General features: G+C 60.2%; 1 protein-coding gene across 1 annotated transcript in view; it reads right to left on the bottom strand.

Annotated features, from left to right (window-relative positions):
• CEMIP (cell migration inducing hyaluronidase 1) overlaps positions 1-19,876 on the bottom strand; it is a 141,666-nt gene that overhangs the window by 49,285 nt on the left and 72,505 nt on the right. Inside the window, exons 2-10 of the mRNA XM_054713239.1 lie at positions 19,062-19,154; positions 18,617-18,735; positions 14,638-14,784; positions 14,091-14,229; positions 11,683-11,919; positions 8,856-9,035; positions 7,329-7,399; positions 6,019-6,114; positions 4,724-4,845 (exon numbers count right to left, since the gene is read on the bottom strand). Coding sequence (XP_054569214.1) covers positions 4,724-4,845; positions 6,019-6,114; positions 7,329-7,399; positions 8,856-9,035; positions 11,683-11,919; positions 14,091-14,229; positions 14,638-14,784; positions 18,617-18,719 — 1,095 coding nt within the window. The 5' untranslated portion in view covers positions 18,720-18,735; positions 19,062-19,154. The remainder of the gene's footprint in view (positions 1-4,723; positions 4,846-6,018; positions 6,115-7,328; positions 7,400-8,855; positions 9,036-11,682; positions 11,920-14,090; positions 14,230-14,637; positions 14,785-18,616; positions 18,736-19,061; positions 19,155-19,876) is intronic.

Below are 19,876 nucleotides of genomic sequence, written 5' to 3'. Positions count from 1 at the left end.
TCAGAGAGGAAGGGAGTGGGGGAGAGAGAGAGAGAGAAACTTCCACGAGGAGAGAGAGTCATGGATCGGCTGCCTCCTGCATGCCCCTCACTGGGGATCGAGGCTACAACCTGGGCATGTGCCCTGACCGGGAATCGAACCTGGGACCCTGCAGTCCGCAGGCCGAGGCTCTATCCACTGAGCCACACTGGCTGGGGCCCGAAGATTTTTATTCAGTTCAGAGAGGAAGGGAGAGAGGGAGAGAGAAACGTCCGTGATGAGAGAGAATCAGGGATCGGCTGCCTCCTGCACGCCCCACACTGGGGGTCGAGCCCACAACCCGGGCCTGCGCCCTTGACCGGGAATCGAACCCGGGACCCTTCAGTCCGCAGGCCGACGCTCTATCCACTGAGCCACACTGCCCGGGGCCTGAGCATCATTGGGATCCAGCCCGTCCAACTGCAGAGCCTGTGGCTGACCACCACTGTGGCCCTCGGGCCTCGGCCTGGCGCCCTCCTCAATGCTGCCTCCTCCCCCCGTCTCCCGGACCCCAGCACCCAGCCCTGGGCGTGGCACGGAGCGGGGTCTCCCTGGCCGGGGGCAGGCAGGCGGGCAGGCGGGCGGGGAGAGGACTGGGCCGCTAGCGAGCCCCGCGGAGGGCTGCCCCGCCCGCTGGGGCTCATCTGGGCGGGGTGCGGGGAGCCGGGCTGTCCTGGGGGCGGGCGGGCACAGCCAGGCCAGCGCTGCTGCCCTCCTTGGCACAGGCACGGAGGCCCCAGGGCTGGAGCCACGGGAGGCAAAGGGCCGTCGCCCTTCAACGGGGCTGCTTTTCAGGAAATCGCGTCTCGGGCCCCGCGGACGGCCGCTGCCTCTGGCCGCGAAGGGGAGCCCCGGGGACATGAGCTCGGCCATAACCGAATGCAGCCTTTTCCTGCACACAGATCGGAGCGGGTGAGAAGGTCGAGGCCGCCTGACCGCCACGCCCGGCACCTCCGGCTCCCCGGGGCCAGCCTGCTCTTCCGTAGCCGGCCCCGTAATATCCACAACTTCACTGCCCACTGAGGGTAGACAGAGCTGCCCGGCTGGTGTGGCTCAGTGGTTTGATTCCCGGTCAGGGCACATGCCCGGGTTGCGGGCTCCATCCCCAGTAGGGGGCGTGCAGGAGGCAGCCGATCAGTGATTCTCACTCACTTTTTTAAAAAAAAAATATTTTTATTGATGTCAGAGAGGAAGGGAGAGGGAGAGAGAGAAAATCATCAATGATGAGAGACAGTCATGGATCGGCTACCTCCTGCACGCCCCACACTGGGGATCGAGCCTGCAACCCGGGCATGTGCCCTGACCGGGAATCGAACCGTGACCTCCTGGTTCACAGGTTGCCGCTCAACCACGGAGCCACGCCGGCCGGGTCTCTCTCATCATTGATGTTTCTCTCTCTCTCCCCCTCTCCCTCTGAAATCAATAAAAATCTATTAAAAAGAAAGAAGGAAAGCAGATAGAGCTGGATGTTTTTCAAGCTATGCAATCCACAACAATTTCACGGGAATGGCTGCTTTTTTTTCTTTTTCCTTCCTTTTTCTACCCTGAAGAAAGACCTGGGTTTTGGGTTACAGAACAAGTAAGCAAGCTCTCTCACAGCTCAGTGGAACCAGCCTCCGTTCACTCTAGGTGGACGCCACTTATTGTAATCTAGACTAATAAAAGGGTAATATGCTAATTAGACCAGATGTCTTCCGAACATCCTTCCAGACATCCTTCTGGACAAAGCCACGGTGGCGGGGACCGAGGCAGAGGCGGTTAGGGGCAATCAGGCCGGCAGGGGAGAACAGTTAGGGGCGATCCGGCTGGCAGGGGAGAGCAGTTAGGGGCGATCAGGCTGGCAAGGGAGAGAAGTTAGGGGCAATCAGGCAGGCAGGGGAGAGAAGTTAGGGGCAATCAGGCTGGCAGGGGAGAACAGTTAGGGGCAATCAGGCTGGCAGGGGAGAACAGTTAGGGGCGATCAGGCTGGCAGGGGAGAGAAGTTAGGGGCAATCAGGCAGGCAGGGGAGAGCAGTTAGGGGCAATCAGGCAGGCAGGGGAGAGAAGTTAGGGGCAATCAGGCAGGCAGGCGGGCGAGCAGTCAGGAGCCAGCGGTCCCGGACTGTGAGAGGGATGTCCAACTGCCGGTTTAGGCCCGATCCCACACAGGGATCGGGCCTAAACCGGCAGACGGACATCCCCCGAGGGGTCCCATATTGAAGAGGGTGCAGGCCGGGCTGAGGGACCCACCCCCACCCCCGCACGAATTTCGTGCACCGGGCCTCTAGTTCATAATAACTAAGGATAAGGTATCTGGCAATATTCCCACCATCACATGTGCTGATGGCACGTGTTAGGGGGCACTTGGTCTCAGGGGCGTTGCAAGGGCCAAATCCGCCCACGCAGGAAACACGCGTGCGTGTTTCTCACCCGCATCCTTCACCATCTCCCAGCTGCTGTCAGTCAAGCTTTGTTTAAATTTCTGGCCGGGGATTAGCTGTGTTTTCACACTAGGGGGAGGGCCTGAGTCCACGGTGGGGACAGTTGCCGAGGAGAGGGACTGCCCCCCAAAAGGGAGAGGCGGGGGTCTGGAGCCCCCGCCAGCTGAGCAGACGCCAGGAGGCAGGTGGAGGATGCGTGAGCATCCCTCGCACGCATATCACACGAGGCATGTGGCCCGCCGGCCATGAGTCTGACATGGTTGCTAGGGTTCCGGGATGTGCTTGGGGCGTGGAGGCTGGTCAAGAGCTGGAGGAATAAGACCGTGGCTGCTGCAGAGTGAGAGCTGGGACGTGCAGAGTTGCAAGAGAAAATGAAACTTAGGCCTGGGGAGGATGAGCTTTGGTGGATGGGGGTGGGGGGGTCAGTTTTTTCCTTCCTTCCTTCCTTCCTTCCTTCCTTCCTTCCTTCCTTCCTTCCTCACCCGGGGATATTTTTCCATTGACTTTTAGAGAGAGGGAAAGACAGAAACATCGATGGGAGAGAGACACATTGATGGGTTGCCTCCTGCACGCACCCCGACCAGGGCCTGGGCCAAGGAGGAGCCTGCAACCCAGGCATGTGCCCTTGACCGGAATCGGACCCGGGACCCTTCAGTCCGCAGCTGACGCTCTAGCCACTGAGCCACACCAGCCAGGGCAGGGGGGTCAGTGCTTTCTGATGCTGTTGGGCCCAAGAAGAGTCCACAGCTCGCACCCTAACCCGGTGCATCCGTCTCCCTACATGGGAGCCATGCGAGCGAAGAGCTTTGCCACATGCCGAGCAAGGCCTTGTCCACGCCCCTCCCCCAGCCAGGGGGGCGAGAGGCCCCTCCGAGGCCCTGGGCCTGCAGTCAGGTCACCCGGGGGGAGGGGCTTCAGGGCCGAAAGGGGGTGACCGGGGCAGGGGCGGTCTTTCTCCAACGGCTTCTCATTCTCTATCGAGCAGAGAAGCGGCCTGATGCTTGTTCTGGAACCAGACAGGGCAGGAAAGGACAGACGCCCGGACCCTGCCCGTGTCCCGGGCTTCCCTGCAGCCGCTGGGGCCACAGCTCCACAGCTGAGCTGGTGAGCCGTGAGGGCCGGGTGTCTCCTCTGCACGTCGGAGGTGAGAGAGCCCTGGGTCCATTAGACAGTTAACCCCGAGGGCAGAGCTGAGCGCAGGAGGAGGCCTGGGTGTGCTGTCCTGCTGGGGGCTAAATCCAGCAGGTCATAAATGCAAAATGTTCACCAAAAGCAGGGCTGAAGATACATATTATGGCCTGCTGGAGTAGCTGAAAGCTTTTCCCCAAACCTGAAAATCTCTATGTGGTTACCTGCTGCTGGCCAAACGGCTGGACAGCCAAGGGCCGTTCCCCCAACCTGACAATGCCTACTGTATACCAAACCTTACCTTTGATATGTATATCTGCTTTGCTTTAGGGAAACCTACCTAATAAATGAGTAACATGCTAGCTGACCGCACCTTCGCGACGCCCACCAGCCAATCAGAAGTGAGTATGCAAATTAACCCAACCAAGATGGAGGGTTGATTTGCATACACCGGCGCCGAGAGGCTGGGGGCAGGGCGGGACGCTTGATGCAGGCGTTCCGCACCACCCCAGCCGGTCCAGGCCTCTGGGCAGTGTGGGAAGGCAGCAAGGCGGCTCCGGGCCAGAGCGAAGGCACTGCCAGCAGCCAGGGGAAGGAAGGCCCATTCTGGCATGAACCTTCATGCACCGGGCCTCTAGTTTGTGTGAATAAAAAGCGAGGGGTCCAGCGATTCAGAGAACTTGGTTACTATGGCTACGTCTCCTCTGGCTCCCCAAAATGCCTTCCAGATTTATATTTCATGCCTAGTCTCTTTATTAATTTACTCGCAGCCCCTTTTCCAGATTCCTGAACCCTTCTAGGTGCTGAGAAACACGCCAGCACTCTCCCCCCGGGCTGGGTTCAGCGCCTCCCCTACCCCCCCTGGGTCCTGGGCACTCAGTCCCAAAGGAGCCTCACTGTGACAGGAGGAGGCCTGGGTGCGCTCAGCCACGATGCAGTGCAAGGCAAGGAGGAGGGAGGGACTGGAGGCCGCATCCAGGGCAGCCTGGCTCTGGACTCACAGCCGGGAGCCTGGACAGATCACGGGCCTGTGAACCGGGAAAGCCAGCCCCTGGCTCCCCTGTGAGCCTCGGGGGCCACGGGCACCACACCCCGCACACGCCAAGCGCCTTGGAGACCCACCATCTCCCCGAAACCGTGACCGTGTGGAGTGGTACCTGGATATCCAGCGGGCGGATGCAGATCTTGCCCGGGTGGGCCGCCTGGAGGTCAGAGATCTTCTCCCCGCCTTTGGCGTGGGACGCTGGCGCGTGGTCAAACCATTCCGTCCACTCCGTGTCTAGGCAGGAAGCAGAGCCGGTCACGCCGGGAGGCCGCGGGGCCAGGCAGGCTCGGCGCAGCCCCCAAGCCCCCGAGGCAGCCAGCGTTTCACTCCAAACGCCTCTTGCTGCATAAAAGCAATCGATAGTCCCCGTGGTTGCAAAAAGGAGGAAAAGGAAATCCGTGTCGGAACCCATGACCCAAGGATCGGGCCTGGCTGCACCCCGTCCCCACGTGTGGGCTCCTCGAGGGCCAGGACCCAGCAGGCCTGCCTGGCCAGGAAAAGGGATCCGATTCCATGAGGAAAAACCACCCTTCTTGGATATTGGCCATGGGGCTTGGTGAATTAAAGACAGATTTCGGCCGGCCGGCTGGCTCAGTGGTTGAGCATCAACCTATGAACCAGGAGGTGATGGTTCGATTCCCGGTCAGGGCACAGGCCCGGGTTGCGGGCTCCATCTCCATCTCCAATGGGGGGCGTGCAGGAGGCAGCCGATCTATGATTCTCTCTCATCACTGATGTTTCTCTCTCTCTCCCTCTCCCTTCCTCTCTGAGATCAATAAAAATATCCTCCTATATTGCCCTAACCGGTTTGGCTCAGTGGATAGAGCATCGGCCTGTGGACTGAAGGGTCCCGGGTTCGATTCTGGTCAAGGGCATGTACCTTGGTTGTGGGCACATCCCCAGTAGGAGGCGTGCAGGAGGCAGCTGATCCATGTTTCTCTCTCATCGATGTTTCTAACTCTCTCTCCCTCTCCCTTCCTCTCTGTAAAAAATCAATAAAATATATTTTTAAAATATCCTCCTATATAATAAAGATATAATATGCAAATGGTTGTTACATAACGACCAACCACATAACGACCGGATCATGGATCAGCAGGAGGGTGGGGCAGCGAGCTACAAGCGGTCGACAGAGAGCTACAGGAGGGGGCAGGGCAGCAAGCTGTGAGGGAGGGCGGGGGAGAGGGGGGAGCTACAGGAGGGCGGCAGCGAGCTACTGGCGCACGGATTCGTGCGCAGGGCTACTAGGATTTTTTTAAAAAGGACAAATTTCTTTTGCAACTTCAGATGCCTCTGCCACAGGGACGGGGTCTCATCGGCGCAAGAGAAAAATCCTGCTTCTGCAAACTCGGTCCGTCCCGGCCTTTGGTCCGAACGTTAGGCTCGGCCGGGCGGCCAGCGCCTCACCTTGAACCCACTCGCTGGAGGCGGACACGTTGAAGTACTCGCCGTGCTCCGACCGGAACAGTTTGAACACCCGGGCGGCGGCGGAGCCCCCGTGACCTGTCAGAGAGCAGACGTTCAGCAGCAGGCAGACCCCAAGTCCGGCGGGGGCGGGGGGGGGTGGGGGTGGCGGGAGGTGGGGGGCGGGGGGGCGGGGAGTCTAAGGCAGAGGGAGCCCCCACAGGGATCTGAGCCGCTTCTTGAAAAACAGAGCTCCGTGCCCGGCAGGTGTGGCTCAGTGGCCAGAGCGTCGGCCTGTGGACTGAAGGGTGCCGGGTTCGATTCCCGGTCAGGGGCACATGCCTGGGTTGTGGGCTCCATCCTCAGTAGGGGGCGTGCAAGAGGCAGCCGATCCATGATTCTCTCTCATCATGGATGTTTCTTCTCTCTCTCTCCCTCTCCCTTCCTCTCCGAAATCAATATAAATATATATATTTAAAATATATATATATAAACAAAAATCTATACTAATAAAAGGGTAATATGCTAATTAGACCGGGAGACCAGGAGATGGGTAATCCTTCCGGACAAAGCCATGGTGGCAGGGCTAAGGCAGAGGTGGTTAGGGGCAAGCAGGCTGGCAGGGGGTACAGGTGGGGGCGATCAGGCTGGCGGGGGGGCATTTGGGGGTTATCAGGCCAGCAGGGGGACAGTTGGGGGCGAACAGGCCCGCAGGGGGTATAGGTGGGGGCGAGCAGGCCTGTGTGTGTGGGGGCAGTTGGGGGTGATCAGGCCTGCAGGCAGAGTGGTTAGGGGCGATCAGGCAGGCAGGCAGGTGAGTGGTTAGGATCCAGCAGTCCCGGATTGGGAGAGGTATGTCCCAGATTGGAGAGGGTGCAGGCCGGGCTGAGGGACACCCCCCCCCAAGTCCATACTCTGAGCCCCGTCATTCCTCATGGGGATCCCTCTCTGCGCTTGGACCCCGAGGAAGGCCAGGGGGAGGGTGGTTGGCCGGCCTGCCTGCTAGTCAAATTCCCAATGGAGGGGACCATTAGCATATTAGCCTTTTATTCTATAGGATACACAGGGAGTGGCCAGATGATTATGCGTTCAGAGATCACCATCATCTGACCACTCGGTGTATCCCACTGATGGACCTTCAACAGGGTTGGGTTTGCCCCTTTGATGGAATGGGGCCCATCCGATGAGGGGAGGCGGGTCAGCCGGCGTGCCCTGGGGAAGCCCTGGGCATCGTCGCCATGGAGACGTGAGCATCGTCGCCATGGAGACGCGTGGGTGGGCAGGGGACCGGGCCTGCCGCCCCCGCTGCTCACTGTGGTACTCGATGTGGTCTTCCACGGAAGACGCCGGGTTTCCCTTCACCGTCACGAAGCTCCAGGGGTGTCTGCGGGGAAACACGCACACAAGTCCCTCCCATGCCTGGCCGTGCACATGCATGAGTCACGCGTGTCATCAGCCCGCAGACCTGCCTCCACCCGCCCGGCGCCCCGAGGCCCTGAGGCAAGAGCGCTGGCTGCCGTGGGCAGCAGGGAACCCGGCCCGGAGCAGGGCTCTCCCTCCCGCGGGTCCTGGGGGCAGCCTCGCGAGATGCTGGGGCTGCAGGGACTGGCCAGGGTGGGCAGCTGGCTTGGGGGGCAGAGATGGCTCCTCCTAATGGGGAGCGAAGGGGAAGGAGAGGTGTGAGGCTCATCCCTCCTCGGGGAGCGTGCAGGGCGGCCGGGGTCTGGCTGTCACTCAGCAGACGAACCGTTCATATTCTGCAAGTCGCCCTGGCCAGTGTGGCTCAGTGGGTAGAGCCTTGCCCTGCAGACCGAAGGGTCCCAGGTTCGATTCCCGGTCAGGGCACATGCCCGGGTTGCGGGCTCGATCCCCAGTAGGGGGCGCGCAGGAGGCAGCCGCTCCATGATTCTCCCTCATCATGGATGTTTCTATCTCTCCCTCTCTCCTTTCCTCTCTGAAATTAATCCTATATAATAAAAGCCTAATATGCTAAGTGTCCAGTCCACTGGTGGGCTGTTCAACCAATCAAAGTGTAATATGCTAATGATATGCTAAGGCCGCTCAACTGCTCACTGTGACGTGCACTGACCACCAGGGGGCAGACGCTCTGACGGGTAGGTTGGTTTGCTGTTGGGGTCCGGCCGATCGGGACTGAGCGAGATGGGATGGACATGCCCTGGAGCCCTCCCACGGTCCCTCCCTGGCTGGCCAACCTCCTGCATCTCTCCCCAGCCCCAATCATGCACCCGTGGGGTCCCTCGGCCTGGCCTGCGCCCTCTTGCAATCTGGGCTGAGGGACCCTGGCCCCCCACGTACACGAATTTCATGTACCGTCCACTCGGGGGGTCCCTCAGCCTGGCCTGCACCCTCTTGCAGTCCGGGAGCCCTCAGGGGATGTCCAACTGACAGCTTAGGCCCGCTCCCCACAGGGATCCGGCCTAAGCTGCAGTCGGACATCCTCAGCGCTGCCACGGAGGCGGGAGAGTTTGTGGCTGAGCGGCGCTCCCCCTGTGAGAGCATACTGACCACCTGGGGGGGGGGAGCTCCTGCATTGAGCGTCTGCCCCCTGGTGGTCAGTGCGTGTCATCGCGACCGGTCGTTCCACCAGTAGGGTCAATTTGCATATTAGCCTTTTATGATATAGGATTCTGCACACGGCTGACCGACTGAATGAGTTCATACACACACAGGCCTCTGGCATTTTCAGCGTGAAACACGCTCCGAAGAAACCCCATACAGGTTCCCGGAGGCCCCGTGCGGAGGGGGAGCGCGCCCGCGTGTCCCGGGTCCCCCTGGGGGTGGCTGGCCGGGGGGGGAGGGGTGGGTGAGGGCGCAGGTACCGGAAGCCGAGGTGCAGGAAATGCTTGCTGCCCAGCTTGGTCATCGCCTTCCGGGCCGAGTCGTCCAGGTTCCGGGACCCTTCGTCATTCACGGCCACGGACAGGATCCGGCCGCTGGGCACGGCGCTCAGGTACTGGGCCAGGCGCTCGCTCTCCTTCTTGAATTTGTAGGTGTCGAACCTGCGGACGCACGGGGAGGGGGCGGGGTCACAGAGCGACGCGCGTGTCTTTCTGGCGACCACCGACGCGCCGGCCCGAGACCCCCGGGGGCTCTGACGTTTAAAGAGAGAAGTTCTCATTCCAGGAAAAAAAAACACAATAAGAATCCCTCAAACTCGACAGCGATAACCTACCCTCATACAGATAAACTGCCCAGGAAGGAAGTATAGATCTCAAAAGGCCTGCACCTGCCCCAACTGGTGTGGCTCAGTAATAGAGCGTCGGCCTGCGGAATGAAGGGTCCCGGGTTCGATTCCGGTCAAGGGCATGTACCTTGGTTGCGGGCACATCCCCAGTAGGGGAGTGTGCAGGAGGCAGCTGATGGATGTTTCTCTCTCATCGATGTTTCTAACTCTCTATCCCTCTCCCTTCCTCTCTGTAAGAAATCAATAATATATATATATATATATTTTTAAAAGCCTGTACCTGCCCTGGCCAGTGTGGCTCAGAGGATAGAGCATCAGCCTGTGGACTGAAGGGTCCTGGGTTCGATTCCCGGTCAGGGCACATACCCGGGTTGTGGGCACGATCCCCAATAGAGGGAGTGCAGGAGGCAGCTGATGCCTGATTCTCTCTCATCATGGATGTTTCTCTCTCTCCCTCCCCCTCTCCCTTCCTCTCTGTAATCAATAATAATAATAATAATAAAAGCGTAATATGCTAATTAGACCGGATGACCTTCCGGACAAAGCTGTGGCGAGGGGCGGGGGAAAGGGCCAAGCCCCTTGCACGAATTTCGTGCATCGGGCCTCTAGTAAAAATATACATTTTTTAAAAATCTGTACCCCTGGTGGACAAGGACTGACAAAGACACAATTCTGGCCCTGGCTGGTGTTGCTCAGTGGATAGAGCGTCGGCCTGCGGAATGAAAGGGTTCTGGGTTTGATTCCAGCCAAGGGCACATGCCCTGGTTGTGGGCTCGATCCCCAATAGAGGGTGTGCAGGAGGCAGCCAATCCCTGATTCTCTCTCCTCATGGATGTTTCTCTCTCTCTCCCTCTCCCTTCCTCTCTGAAATCAATATAAATATATATATATTTTATATATTTTTAAAAAGACACAATTCTGTAACGACACCAACTCTCCCCCACGTAGCTATAAAGATTCGGTGCCATTACGGTGGAAATTCCCAAGAGAATTTTAAGTCTTGGGACTTACCGGGCAAAGCAGTTCTGAAATGAACCTAGAAAAACAAAGCCGTGCGAACAGCCACGATTTCGGAGTAGAGCGGAGGGGTCGGGGGCCGGGAGGGCGGGGCAGGTGCCTGAGTCACTGTTGGCATCACCTGGCTCTGCCGCCAGCGCCCCTCCCCGGGAATCGGCAGCGGCAGGCCTCGCCCATCTGGGCGCATCCTGGCCCCACACATGCCCGCTCCTGCCTCCGCTCACTCGGCCTCGCCTCCTCGCTGCTGGCCACACGCTCACCGCCCCTCCCAGCACACGCCTCCGTCACCCTCCTCCAGCAGCCTCCTCAGGCGACTGCAGCTGCGTCTCTGAGTGTGTGCTGAGTGCATATTACTATTATCATTATTATTATTATTATTATTATTAAATACATTTTACTGGTTTTTTACAGAGAGGAAGGGAGAGGGAGAGAGAGTTAGACACATCGATGAGAGAGGAACATCCATCAGCTGCCTCCTGCACACCCTCCCACTGGGGATGTGCCCGCAACCAAGGTACATGCCCTTGACCGGAATCGAACCCGGGACCGGTCAGTCCGCAGGCCGACGCTCTCGTCCGAGTGCGTATCATTATCTTTGCTCAGACTTAGTCAGCTGTCAGATTCTTTGTTGTTGCTGTTCATTCTCACCCAAGGATATTTTCCCATTGATTTTTATTTTATTAACTTTATTTCAAGCTTTTTAAAATATATTTTTATTGATTTCAGAGAAGAAGTGGAAGGGAGAAAGAGATAGAAAGATCAATGATGGGAGAGAAGCATCAATCGGCTGCCTCCTGCACACCCACTACTGGGGATCGAGCCTGCAACCCGGGCATGTGCCCTTGACCGGAATCGAACCTGGGACCTTTCATTCCACAGGCTGACGCTCTATCCACTGAGCCAAACCAGCTGGGGCTCTATTGATTTTAGAGAGAGTGGAAGGGAGAGGGAAGAGACAGAGAGGAACATCGATGGGAGAGAGACACATCGCGATGGGTTGCCTCCTGCATGAGCCCCGACCAGGGCCGGGGTCGGGGAGGAGCCTGCAACCGAGGTACGTGCCCTTGACCTGGAATCGAACCCGGGACCCTTCTGTCCACAGGCCGATGCTCTATCCACTGAGCCACACTGGCTAAGGCATTTTTTTTTCTTTTTTAGAGAGCGTGGAAGGGAGGGAGGGGGTGCAGGAGAGAGAGAGAGAGAGAGAGAGAGAGAGAGAGAGACATTGATGTGAGGCACACCCATCTGCAGCCTCCCACACACACCCGGCCCAGGGCCAGGGATCGCATCTGCAACCCAGGCACGTGCCCTTGCCCGGGAATCGAACCCCAGGCCCTGCGGTGTGTGGGCTGGCGCTCTAACCACCGAGCCACACCAGCCAGGGCCCGGCCGCCGACGCCCTCTGGACCGAAGGAGGCGGGGAGGGAGCAGGAGCCCGCGCTTACCGGTCCGAGTGGATGACGGCCCCCGACGAGGGGTCGATGACGTGGACGACGACGCCCCGGTGACCCCAGCTCCGTTCGAAATAGTAGCCTCCTTCCTGCAGGCCGCCCGGGTGCAGGGTCCGGGTCAGGAAGGTCCAGGAGCGCTTGCGCCTCCCGTGCAGCTCCAGCGTGCCGCCCGGGCCCACCCCGATGTACTTGAGGCCGAAGTAAGGGTCCGGCCGCACCCCCTCGTCGGCCCTGGGAGAGAAGGCAGACCCCGGTCAGCGCGTCCTGCCTCCTGGGCGCTGCCCCCAGCGGGGGTTTCTTTCTTTTTTACCTTATTATTATTATTTTTAATATATACACGGAGTGGTCAGATGATGATGATCTCTGAATGCATAATCATCTGGCCACTCCGTGTAGATCCTATAGAATAAAAGGCTAATATGCACATTGTCCCCTCGACCAGGAGTTTGATCAGCAGGCAGGCCGGCCAACCGCCCATGTCCCCTCCCCCTGGCCAGGCTGGCCGGACCCCACCCATGCACGAATTCATGCACCGGGCCTCTAATATATATATATATACACACACACACACACTGAGTGGCCAGATTATTATGCGTTCAGAGGTCATCATCAGCTGGCCACTCTGTGTATATATTTTTTTAAATATATTTTATTGACTTTTTTACAGAGAGGAAGGGAGAGGGAGAGAGAGTTGGAGACATCGATGAGAGAGAAACATCGATCAGCTGCCTCCTGCACACCCCCCTACTGGGGATGTGACCACAACCAAGGTACATGCCCTGGACCGGAATCGAACCCGGGACCCTCCAGTCCGCAGGCCGACGCTCTAGCCACTGAGCCAACCTGGTCGGGGCTTCTCAATATATTTTTATTGATTTTTATAGAGAGGAAGGGAGAGGGGGAGAGAGAGAGAGAAACATCCATGATGAGAGAGAATCATGGATCGGCTGCCTCCTGCACGCCCCACTACTGGGGATCGAGCCCACAACCTGGGCATGTGCCCTTGACCAGAATCGAACCCGGGACCCTTCAGTCCGCAGGCCGATGCTCTACCCACTGAGCCACACCGGCCGGGGTGCCAGCGGGGATTTCCCGGCTCCCCGACCCCCCACGGAAGCCACCACAGAGCCAGCCCCACGGGGGTGGGGGGCAGAGAGGGGGAGGAGGTTACAGGTCAGGAGAAACAGCCCGGCAACCACACTCTCGAAGCCAGTCCGTGCCCCCTACCCCAGTGTGTTTTTGGCTGTGGCTTCCGAGCCGTCTCCAGCCCCCGGGGGGTGGGGGGCGGGTGTACAGCCAGAGGTAACGCGGCACGGAACTCTCTTTATCTTGTCCTTCGCAGCCAATAAATGCACACAGAGCCTCCTGGATCGAGCGGGGCAGGGCTGGGGGCTGGAGGGCTGGCACGGACCCACCCAGCTCCCCGGCCACCACGTCTGTCTTTTTTTTTTAATTTTTTTTTTTTTTATTTCAGAGAGAGGAAGGGAGAGGGAGAGAGAGATTGAAACATCAATGATGAGAGAGAATCCTTGATTGGCTGCCTCCTGCACGCCCCCTACTGGGGATCTAGCCCGTTCCTGCCCTTGACCGGAATCGAACCCGGGACCCTTTAGTCCGCAGGCCGATGCTCTATCCATTGAGCCAAACCGGAGAGGGCCACCACGTCTGTCTTGTTCGTGATTACCATCGGGCGGAACGCCATGGTAACCCCATCGTGCACTAAAGCCAGGCCGCCTCGTCCCGTCCCCTCTCCCCCTTAAAAAGCCACCCTCCATGCCCAGCCCGGCGTGGCTCCGTGGCGGAGCATTGACCTAGGAACCAGGAGGTCACGGTTCCATTCCCGGTCAGGGCACAGGCCCGGGTTGCGGGCTCCATCCCCAGTGGGGGTCGTGCGGGAGGCAGCCGATCCATGGTTCTCTCTCATCACGGATGCTTCTACCTCTCTCTCCCTTCCTCTCTGAATTCCATAAAATCACATTTAATCCTATATAATAAAAGGCTAATATGCAAATCGACCGAACGGCAGAGTGACCGGTCGCTATGACGCGCACTGGCCACCAGGGGGCAGACGCTCAATGCAGGAGCTGCCCCCTGGTGGTCAGTGCGCTCCCACAGGGGGAGCGCCGCTCAGCCACAAGCCAGACGGACGGCTGGCGAGCGCAGCGGCCGTGGCGGGAGCCTCTCCTGCATCCCTGCAAAGCGGGCCTAAGCAGTCAGTCGGACATCCCCCGAGGGCTCCCAGACTGCAAGGGGGCGCAGGCCGGGCTGAGGGGACCCCCTCCCCGACTCCGTGCACGAATGTCATGCCCCGGGCCTCTGGTCAATAAATAAATGAATGACTGAAAAGCCTCCCTCCGTCAGATCCGAGAGCGGCCCTGGCCCCGGGGGCAACCCCTACCCACCTGCCGTAGAGCAGGATGGTGAAGTTCCCCTGGAAGGGGCAGAGGGCGCTCCCAGCATGCAGCTCTCCTCCCTGGTGGATCAGGATGTGCCGGGTGCGCAGGACAATGGTCTCCTCGTGGTCCTTAATGACCAGCCTTCCTGAGGGGGCGGGAACGGGGCACGTGAGGACCCGGAGCGGGAGGGCGGGCAGGGGTGAGGCCGTCCAGGAGCCAAGGGTGAGGGTGTGTGTGTGTGGTGGGGGGGGGCGGGGAGGCGTGTGCTCACAGGGCTTCCTTCTCTCTCCTCCCTGCCCGCTAAGCGCTGCGGGGTTTCCCGCCACCCTTGCGTGCAGGCCCCTGGCGGCGAGGCGAGTTGTGCCCCGAGCACCGGGAGGCTCTGCTCCATCAGGGCTTCTCTCTGTGCCCGGACCCCGGGGCCCGGAGCCGGCGGGTGGGCACCTCAAAGGACTGATGCTCTGCCAGCCCGCACGGGGCCACCTGCGTCCCACCCGCGAGGTCCCGGGGCCGTGAGGGACAGAGCGGGCGGGGACGGGCGAGGCCGGCTTACCCCCGTCGGAGATGTTGATGGAGTGGACGGTGGCCGACGAGGCCAGCAGCAGGGCCTGGCCCTGGCCGATGTGCACCCGGAGGTCCCGGTCGTGGCCAGGGTCCCAGCGCTGCAGCTCGGGGCTCTGGTCTGGGCACGCGGGGGCCTCTGCCAAGGAGAGAGAGGTCAGGGCTCCCACACACCAACCTGGCCACGCGAGATGGCCACAGACCACGTGGGAGGGGGGACGAGGTGGGAGGAGGTGGGCAGGGGGGACTCCCACACACCAACCTGGCCACGCGAGATGGCCACAGACCACGTGGGAGGGGGGACGAGGTGGGAGGAGGTGGGCAGGGGGGACTCCCACACATCAACCTGGCCACGTGAGATGGCCACAGACCACGGGGGAGGGAGGACGAAAGGGAGAGGGGGGCAGGGGGGACTCCCACACACCAACCTGGCCACGTGAGATGGCCACAGACCATGGGGGAGGGGGGAGGGGGGAGAAGGCAGGCGGGGGCTCTCGTGCATCCTCGCGGCTCATGCCTTCTCTCTCTGGAACTAAAAGCAAGGCCTTGTCGAGCGAGGAGTCCCTGACAGGAGCCAGGAGGCCGGGCCCAGCCCCACGCCTTCCACTCATCCATCAGGTGCCCGGTGGCAGCCGATCCCTGATGCTCTCTCATCCCGGATGCTTCTCTCTCTCTCTCTCTCCCCCTTCCTCTCTGAATTCCACAAAAACACACGTAAAAATCCTCCAGAATAAAAGGCTAATATGCAAACCGACCGAACGGCGGAGTGACCGGTCGCTATGATGCGCCCTGACCACCAGGGGGCAGACGCTCAGGCGTCCCCTCTCCTTCCCCGGGAGAATCCATCTCCCGCTGGGTTTTACTGAGACGGCTCCTCCTGCGGCTGCGAACCCCCGGGGACTCCAGGGGGGAAGCGTGGCCTGGCTCACCGGCGGGCGCTCCCTCCCACCCAGGGCCTCCCGGGGGGGGGTCCCGGTCCCCGGGTCTGTCTTGGGACGGGTCCGGCGCTGGCTGGCTGGCTGGCTTTCAGCAGCAGCCGGCCAGAGGCCCCGGGCGGGCCTCCCCCTGGTCCCGGACCTGGGGTGCCTGGTGCAGGGAACACACAGGGCCAACTGGGGAGCCCACGGCCCGGACGTGGGGCCGCAAACGGGCTGAGGAGGGATTTTCCCAAATCCAGGGGCAGGGCCTCAGCTCAGCACCCACCTCCCAGGGCAGCACCCTCGCTCTCCACGTGCAGGCGGCTCTGCCCCGGGTTCGAGGCGGTCAGCCTGACCCCCGGGCTCTCCCATCCTCAGGAGGAGGGGCCCAGCAGCGCTGACCCACGTGCAAGCCCCGCGGCCACAGCCCTGGCGTGGCACCTTCCCGGGGCCCCGATGCCCACGGGAGCCACTGGAGTGGCTGCGAGTGGTCCGTGCCTTTGGCTGAGCAGTCGCCACGGCAACCGCCCTTCCCAGGAGGGGCCGTGGGAAGCGGGGGGAGGGAAGCGTGAATGAGAGCCCGACCTGCCTGGACCACGAATCTCTCTGACGTCAGAGCAAAGCCCAGGCCGGAGGGAGCCAGACTTCCCCAACGGTTTGCGCTCAAACAGAAGACAGAGCCCGGCCGGCGTGGCTCAGGGGCTGAGCGTCGACCTGTGAACCAGGAGGTCAGGGTTCGATTCCCCAGGTCAGGGCACAGGCCTGGGTTGCGGGCTCCATCCCCAGTGGGGGGCGTGCAGGAGGCAGCCGATCCATGATTCTCTCTCATCACGGATGTTTCTCTCTCTCTCCATCTCCCTTCCTCTCTGAGATCCATAAAAACACATTTTTTTTTTTAAATAACAGCAATCGACAGTGATGGTATTAGCACTAAACCTCTTCCCAAAATGTGCAAGCCCTTCCCCGCCTCTCACCTTCCCCCCCTATTTCTGTTCATTTAGTCCCTGTCTCCCGTTCCCAGCTGAGCATGCCTTGTGATTCTGGATGTTAATTCGAAATCAGCCAAGAAAAAGCTGATCCTGCCCTGGCCGGTGTGGCTCAGTGGATAGAGCATCGGCCTGCAGACTGAAGGGTCCCGGGTTCGATTCCCCAGGTCCGGGCACATGCCCGGGTTGCGGGCTCCATCCCCAGTGGGGGGCGTGCAGGAGGCAGCCGATCCAGGATTCTCTCTCATCATGGATGTTTCTCTCTCTCTCTCTCCCTCTCCCTTCCTCTCTGAAATCAATAAAAATATACACTGAGTGGCCAGATGATGATGATCTCTGTACACATAATAACCTGGCCACTCAGTGTGTGTATATATATTAGAGGCCCGGTGCATGAATTCGTGCATGGGTGGGGTCCGGCCAGCCTGGCCAGGGGGAGGGGACATGGGCGGTTGGCCGGCCTGCCTGCTGGTCAAACTCCTGCTCGAGGGGACAATGTGCATATTAGCCTTTTATCCTATAGGAGATACACGGAGTGGCCAGATGATTAGGCGTTCAGAGGTCATCCTCATCTGGCCATTCCGTGTATTTTTTTTTTAAAAGAAAAAGCTGATACTGAGACTTTTTTAAAAAGCTGTACACCCCGCCTCAATCGTGTGCGGCAGGCGCCAGACCCCAGGACGGAGCCCTGGCATCCGGTGGCCCGAGGTTCCCCGCAGCTCACAGATGCCGGGTTTGTAAAATCAGAGCCGGCTGCCAACATGTCACACGCACGGAGCTTTTACGTCAAAACCTACCTTTCTGACTTCTCTGAAAGATGTGCAAGACCCTACCACAGGGGCCCCGCCTCCCCACAGGGCGGCGATTGGCCACCACGGAGAAGTGGGATCCACCACAGGACTTGTGTGCATGCATCTAAGCATAAGCGATGGACGCGGACACCAGGGGGAGAGGGGAGGGTGAGGGCAGGACTGGGTGGGGGGGGAACAATGGGGGAATGAGGACACATTTGTAATACCTTAATCAATAAAGAAAAACAACAACAACAAAAGAAGTGGGTGTCCCTTACTGGGGGGAGACGGGGGACAATGGGGGAATGAGGACCCATTGTAATCCTATCTAATAAAAGAGTAATATGCCGATTGACCGTCACTCCAACACACAAGATGGCTGCCCCATGTGGTCAAAGATCCTGCCCCCATGTGGACACAAGATGGCCGCCACAAGATGGCCAGCAGGGGAGGGCAGTTGGGAGGGACCAGGCCTGCAAGGGAGGGCAGTTGGGGGCAATCAAGCCAGCAGGGGAGGGCAGTTAGGGGTGACCAGGCCAGCAGAGGAGGGAAGTTGGGGGTGACAGGGCCTGCAGGGGAGAGCAGTTGGGGGGAGCCAGGCCTGCAAGGGAGGGCAGTTGGGGGGGACCCAGGCCTGCAGGGGAGAGCAGTTGGGGGGAACCAGGCCTGCAGGGGAGGGCAGTTAGGGGCAAACAGGCTGGCAGGGGAGCAGTTAGGCATCCATCAGGCTGGCAGGGGAGTGGTTAGGGGCAATCAGGAAGGCAGGCAGGCGAGCAGTTGGGAGCCAGCAGTCCTGGGTTGTGAGAGGGATGTCCCAGATTGGAGAGGGTGCAGGCTGGGACACACACACACACACACACACACACACACACACACACACCCGTGCATGCATTTCGTGCACCGGGCCTCTAGTACCTTAATAAAGGAAAAAAAATAGGAAATAAAAAAAAAACAAAAAAAAAGGAAGTGGGTGTCCCTTACTGGGAGGACCGGGGGTGGGGGGGGGTGGGGGGGGTGTGACCCTGAACTTCCCAGGCAACCACAGCCCCCCCACCTGCCCAGAGCCACAGGTTTATGTGGCTTGCCTGGCTCCCTTAGCCACGGAGGCTGCGACCCCTGACTCTAGCCGGGCCACGCCACCGTGCGTGGGGAGACTGAAGCCCCAGGATCAGACGTGCCCGGGATGGAGGGGCGAGCAGGGACCCGACCCCCCCGGCACCCCACACCGTGCCCCCGCCCGCCCCGGCAGCTCCCTCCACCTGCTGTGCCCGGCTCACCTGCGGTCCGGGCCCCAGGCAGGGGGCCCAGGAGGAGGCAGCTGGCTGTCAGCAGCAGCAGCAGCGCCGGGCCTGAGCCGTCCCGCCTCCCGGCAAACCCCATCCTGGCAGAGTTCTCCCTGAAACAGGAGGGCGCCCGTCAGACCGGCCTCCTCCCCGGGCGGGCGGGCAGGCACACGCGCCCAGCCGGGGCCACGTGCCCACCTCGGGCAGTGCCAGGGCGGGCACGCTCCCGCCGCCGCCACCGTGACTCAGCGCCGCCGCGGCCAGGGCAGATCGGGGCACGCAGGCCCCGCCGTCACCCACCCCGCCCGCGGCCCGCCCCCGCCCCGAGACCCTGCGCTGGATGGAATTTCAGCTCTGAGGCTCCTTCTCCCTCCCCTCCCTGACAAGGCTGTTGTTTTTTTTTTTCCCCTCCTTAAAACACAGAGGAAAACAAACATACTCCCACGCAACAGGCGCTGGGCGTGGGGTGCCACCGACGTGCTGTGTGACCTCGGCTGAGTTGCTTAACCTCTCTGGGCCGCAGCTGCCCAACCTGAAAAAGGAGGATGAGAACAGTCAGGTTTCGAACCCGGACTCCGCCTTCACCGGTCGGTGCTTCTAAAAACAAGTCTCGATGGCCCCGGCCGGTGTGGCTCAGTGGATAGAGCGTCGGCCTGGGGACCGAAGGGTCCCGGGTTCGAGTCCGGTTGAGGGCACAGACCTTGGTGGCAGGCTCCTCCCCAGCCCGAGGGGTGCGTGCAGGGAGGCAACCCATTGATGTGTCTCTCTCACATCGATGTTTCTCTCTGCCTCTCCCTCTCTCTTCCACTCTCCCTAAAAACCAATGGGCAGCCCTGGCTGGTGTGGTTCAGTGGGTAGAGCGTCGGCCTGAAGACTGAAGGGTCCCGGGTTCGACTCCGGCCAAGGGCACAGGCCCGGGTCCCGGGCTCGCTCCCCAATGGGGGGCGTGCAGGAGGCAGCCGATCCATGATTCTCTCTCATCATGGATGTTTCTATCTCTCTCTCCCTCTCCCTTCCTCTCTGAAATCAATAAAAATATATATATATATTTTTAAAAAATCAATGGGCAGGCCTGGCTGGTTTGGCTCAATGGATAGAGCATCTGCCTGCGGACGGAAAGGTTCCAGGTTTGATTCCAGCCAAGGGCACATGCCTGGGTTGCGGGCTCCATCCCCAGTGGGGGGCGTGCAGGAGGCAGCCGGTCAATGATTATCTCTCATCATGGATGTTTCTATCTCTCTCTCCCTCTCCCTT

This window comes from Eptesicus fuscus, chromosome 25, assembly GCF_027574615.1.
Source record: "Eptesicus fuscus isolate TK198812 chromosome 25, DD_ASM_mEF_20220401, whole genome shotgun sequence".
Taxonomy (NCBI): domain Eukaryota; kingdom Metazoa; phylum Chordata; class Mammalia; order Chiroptera; family Vespertilionidae; genus Eptesicus; species Eptesicus fuscus.
The sequence above is the reverse complement of the archived record's forward strand: the minus strand, read 5'-3'. Positions and strand labels throughout refer to the sequence as shown.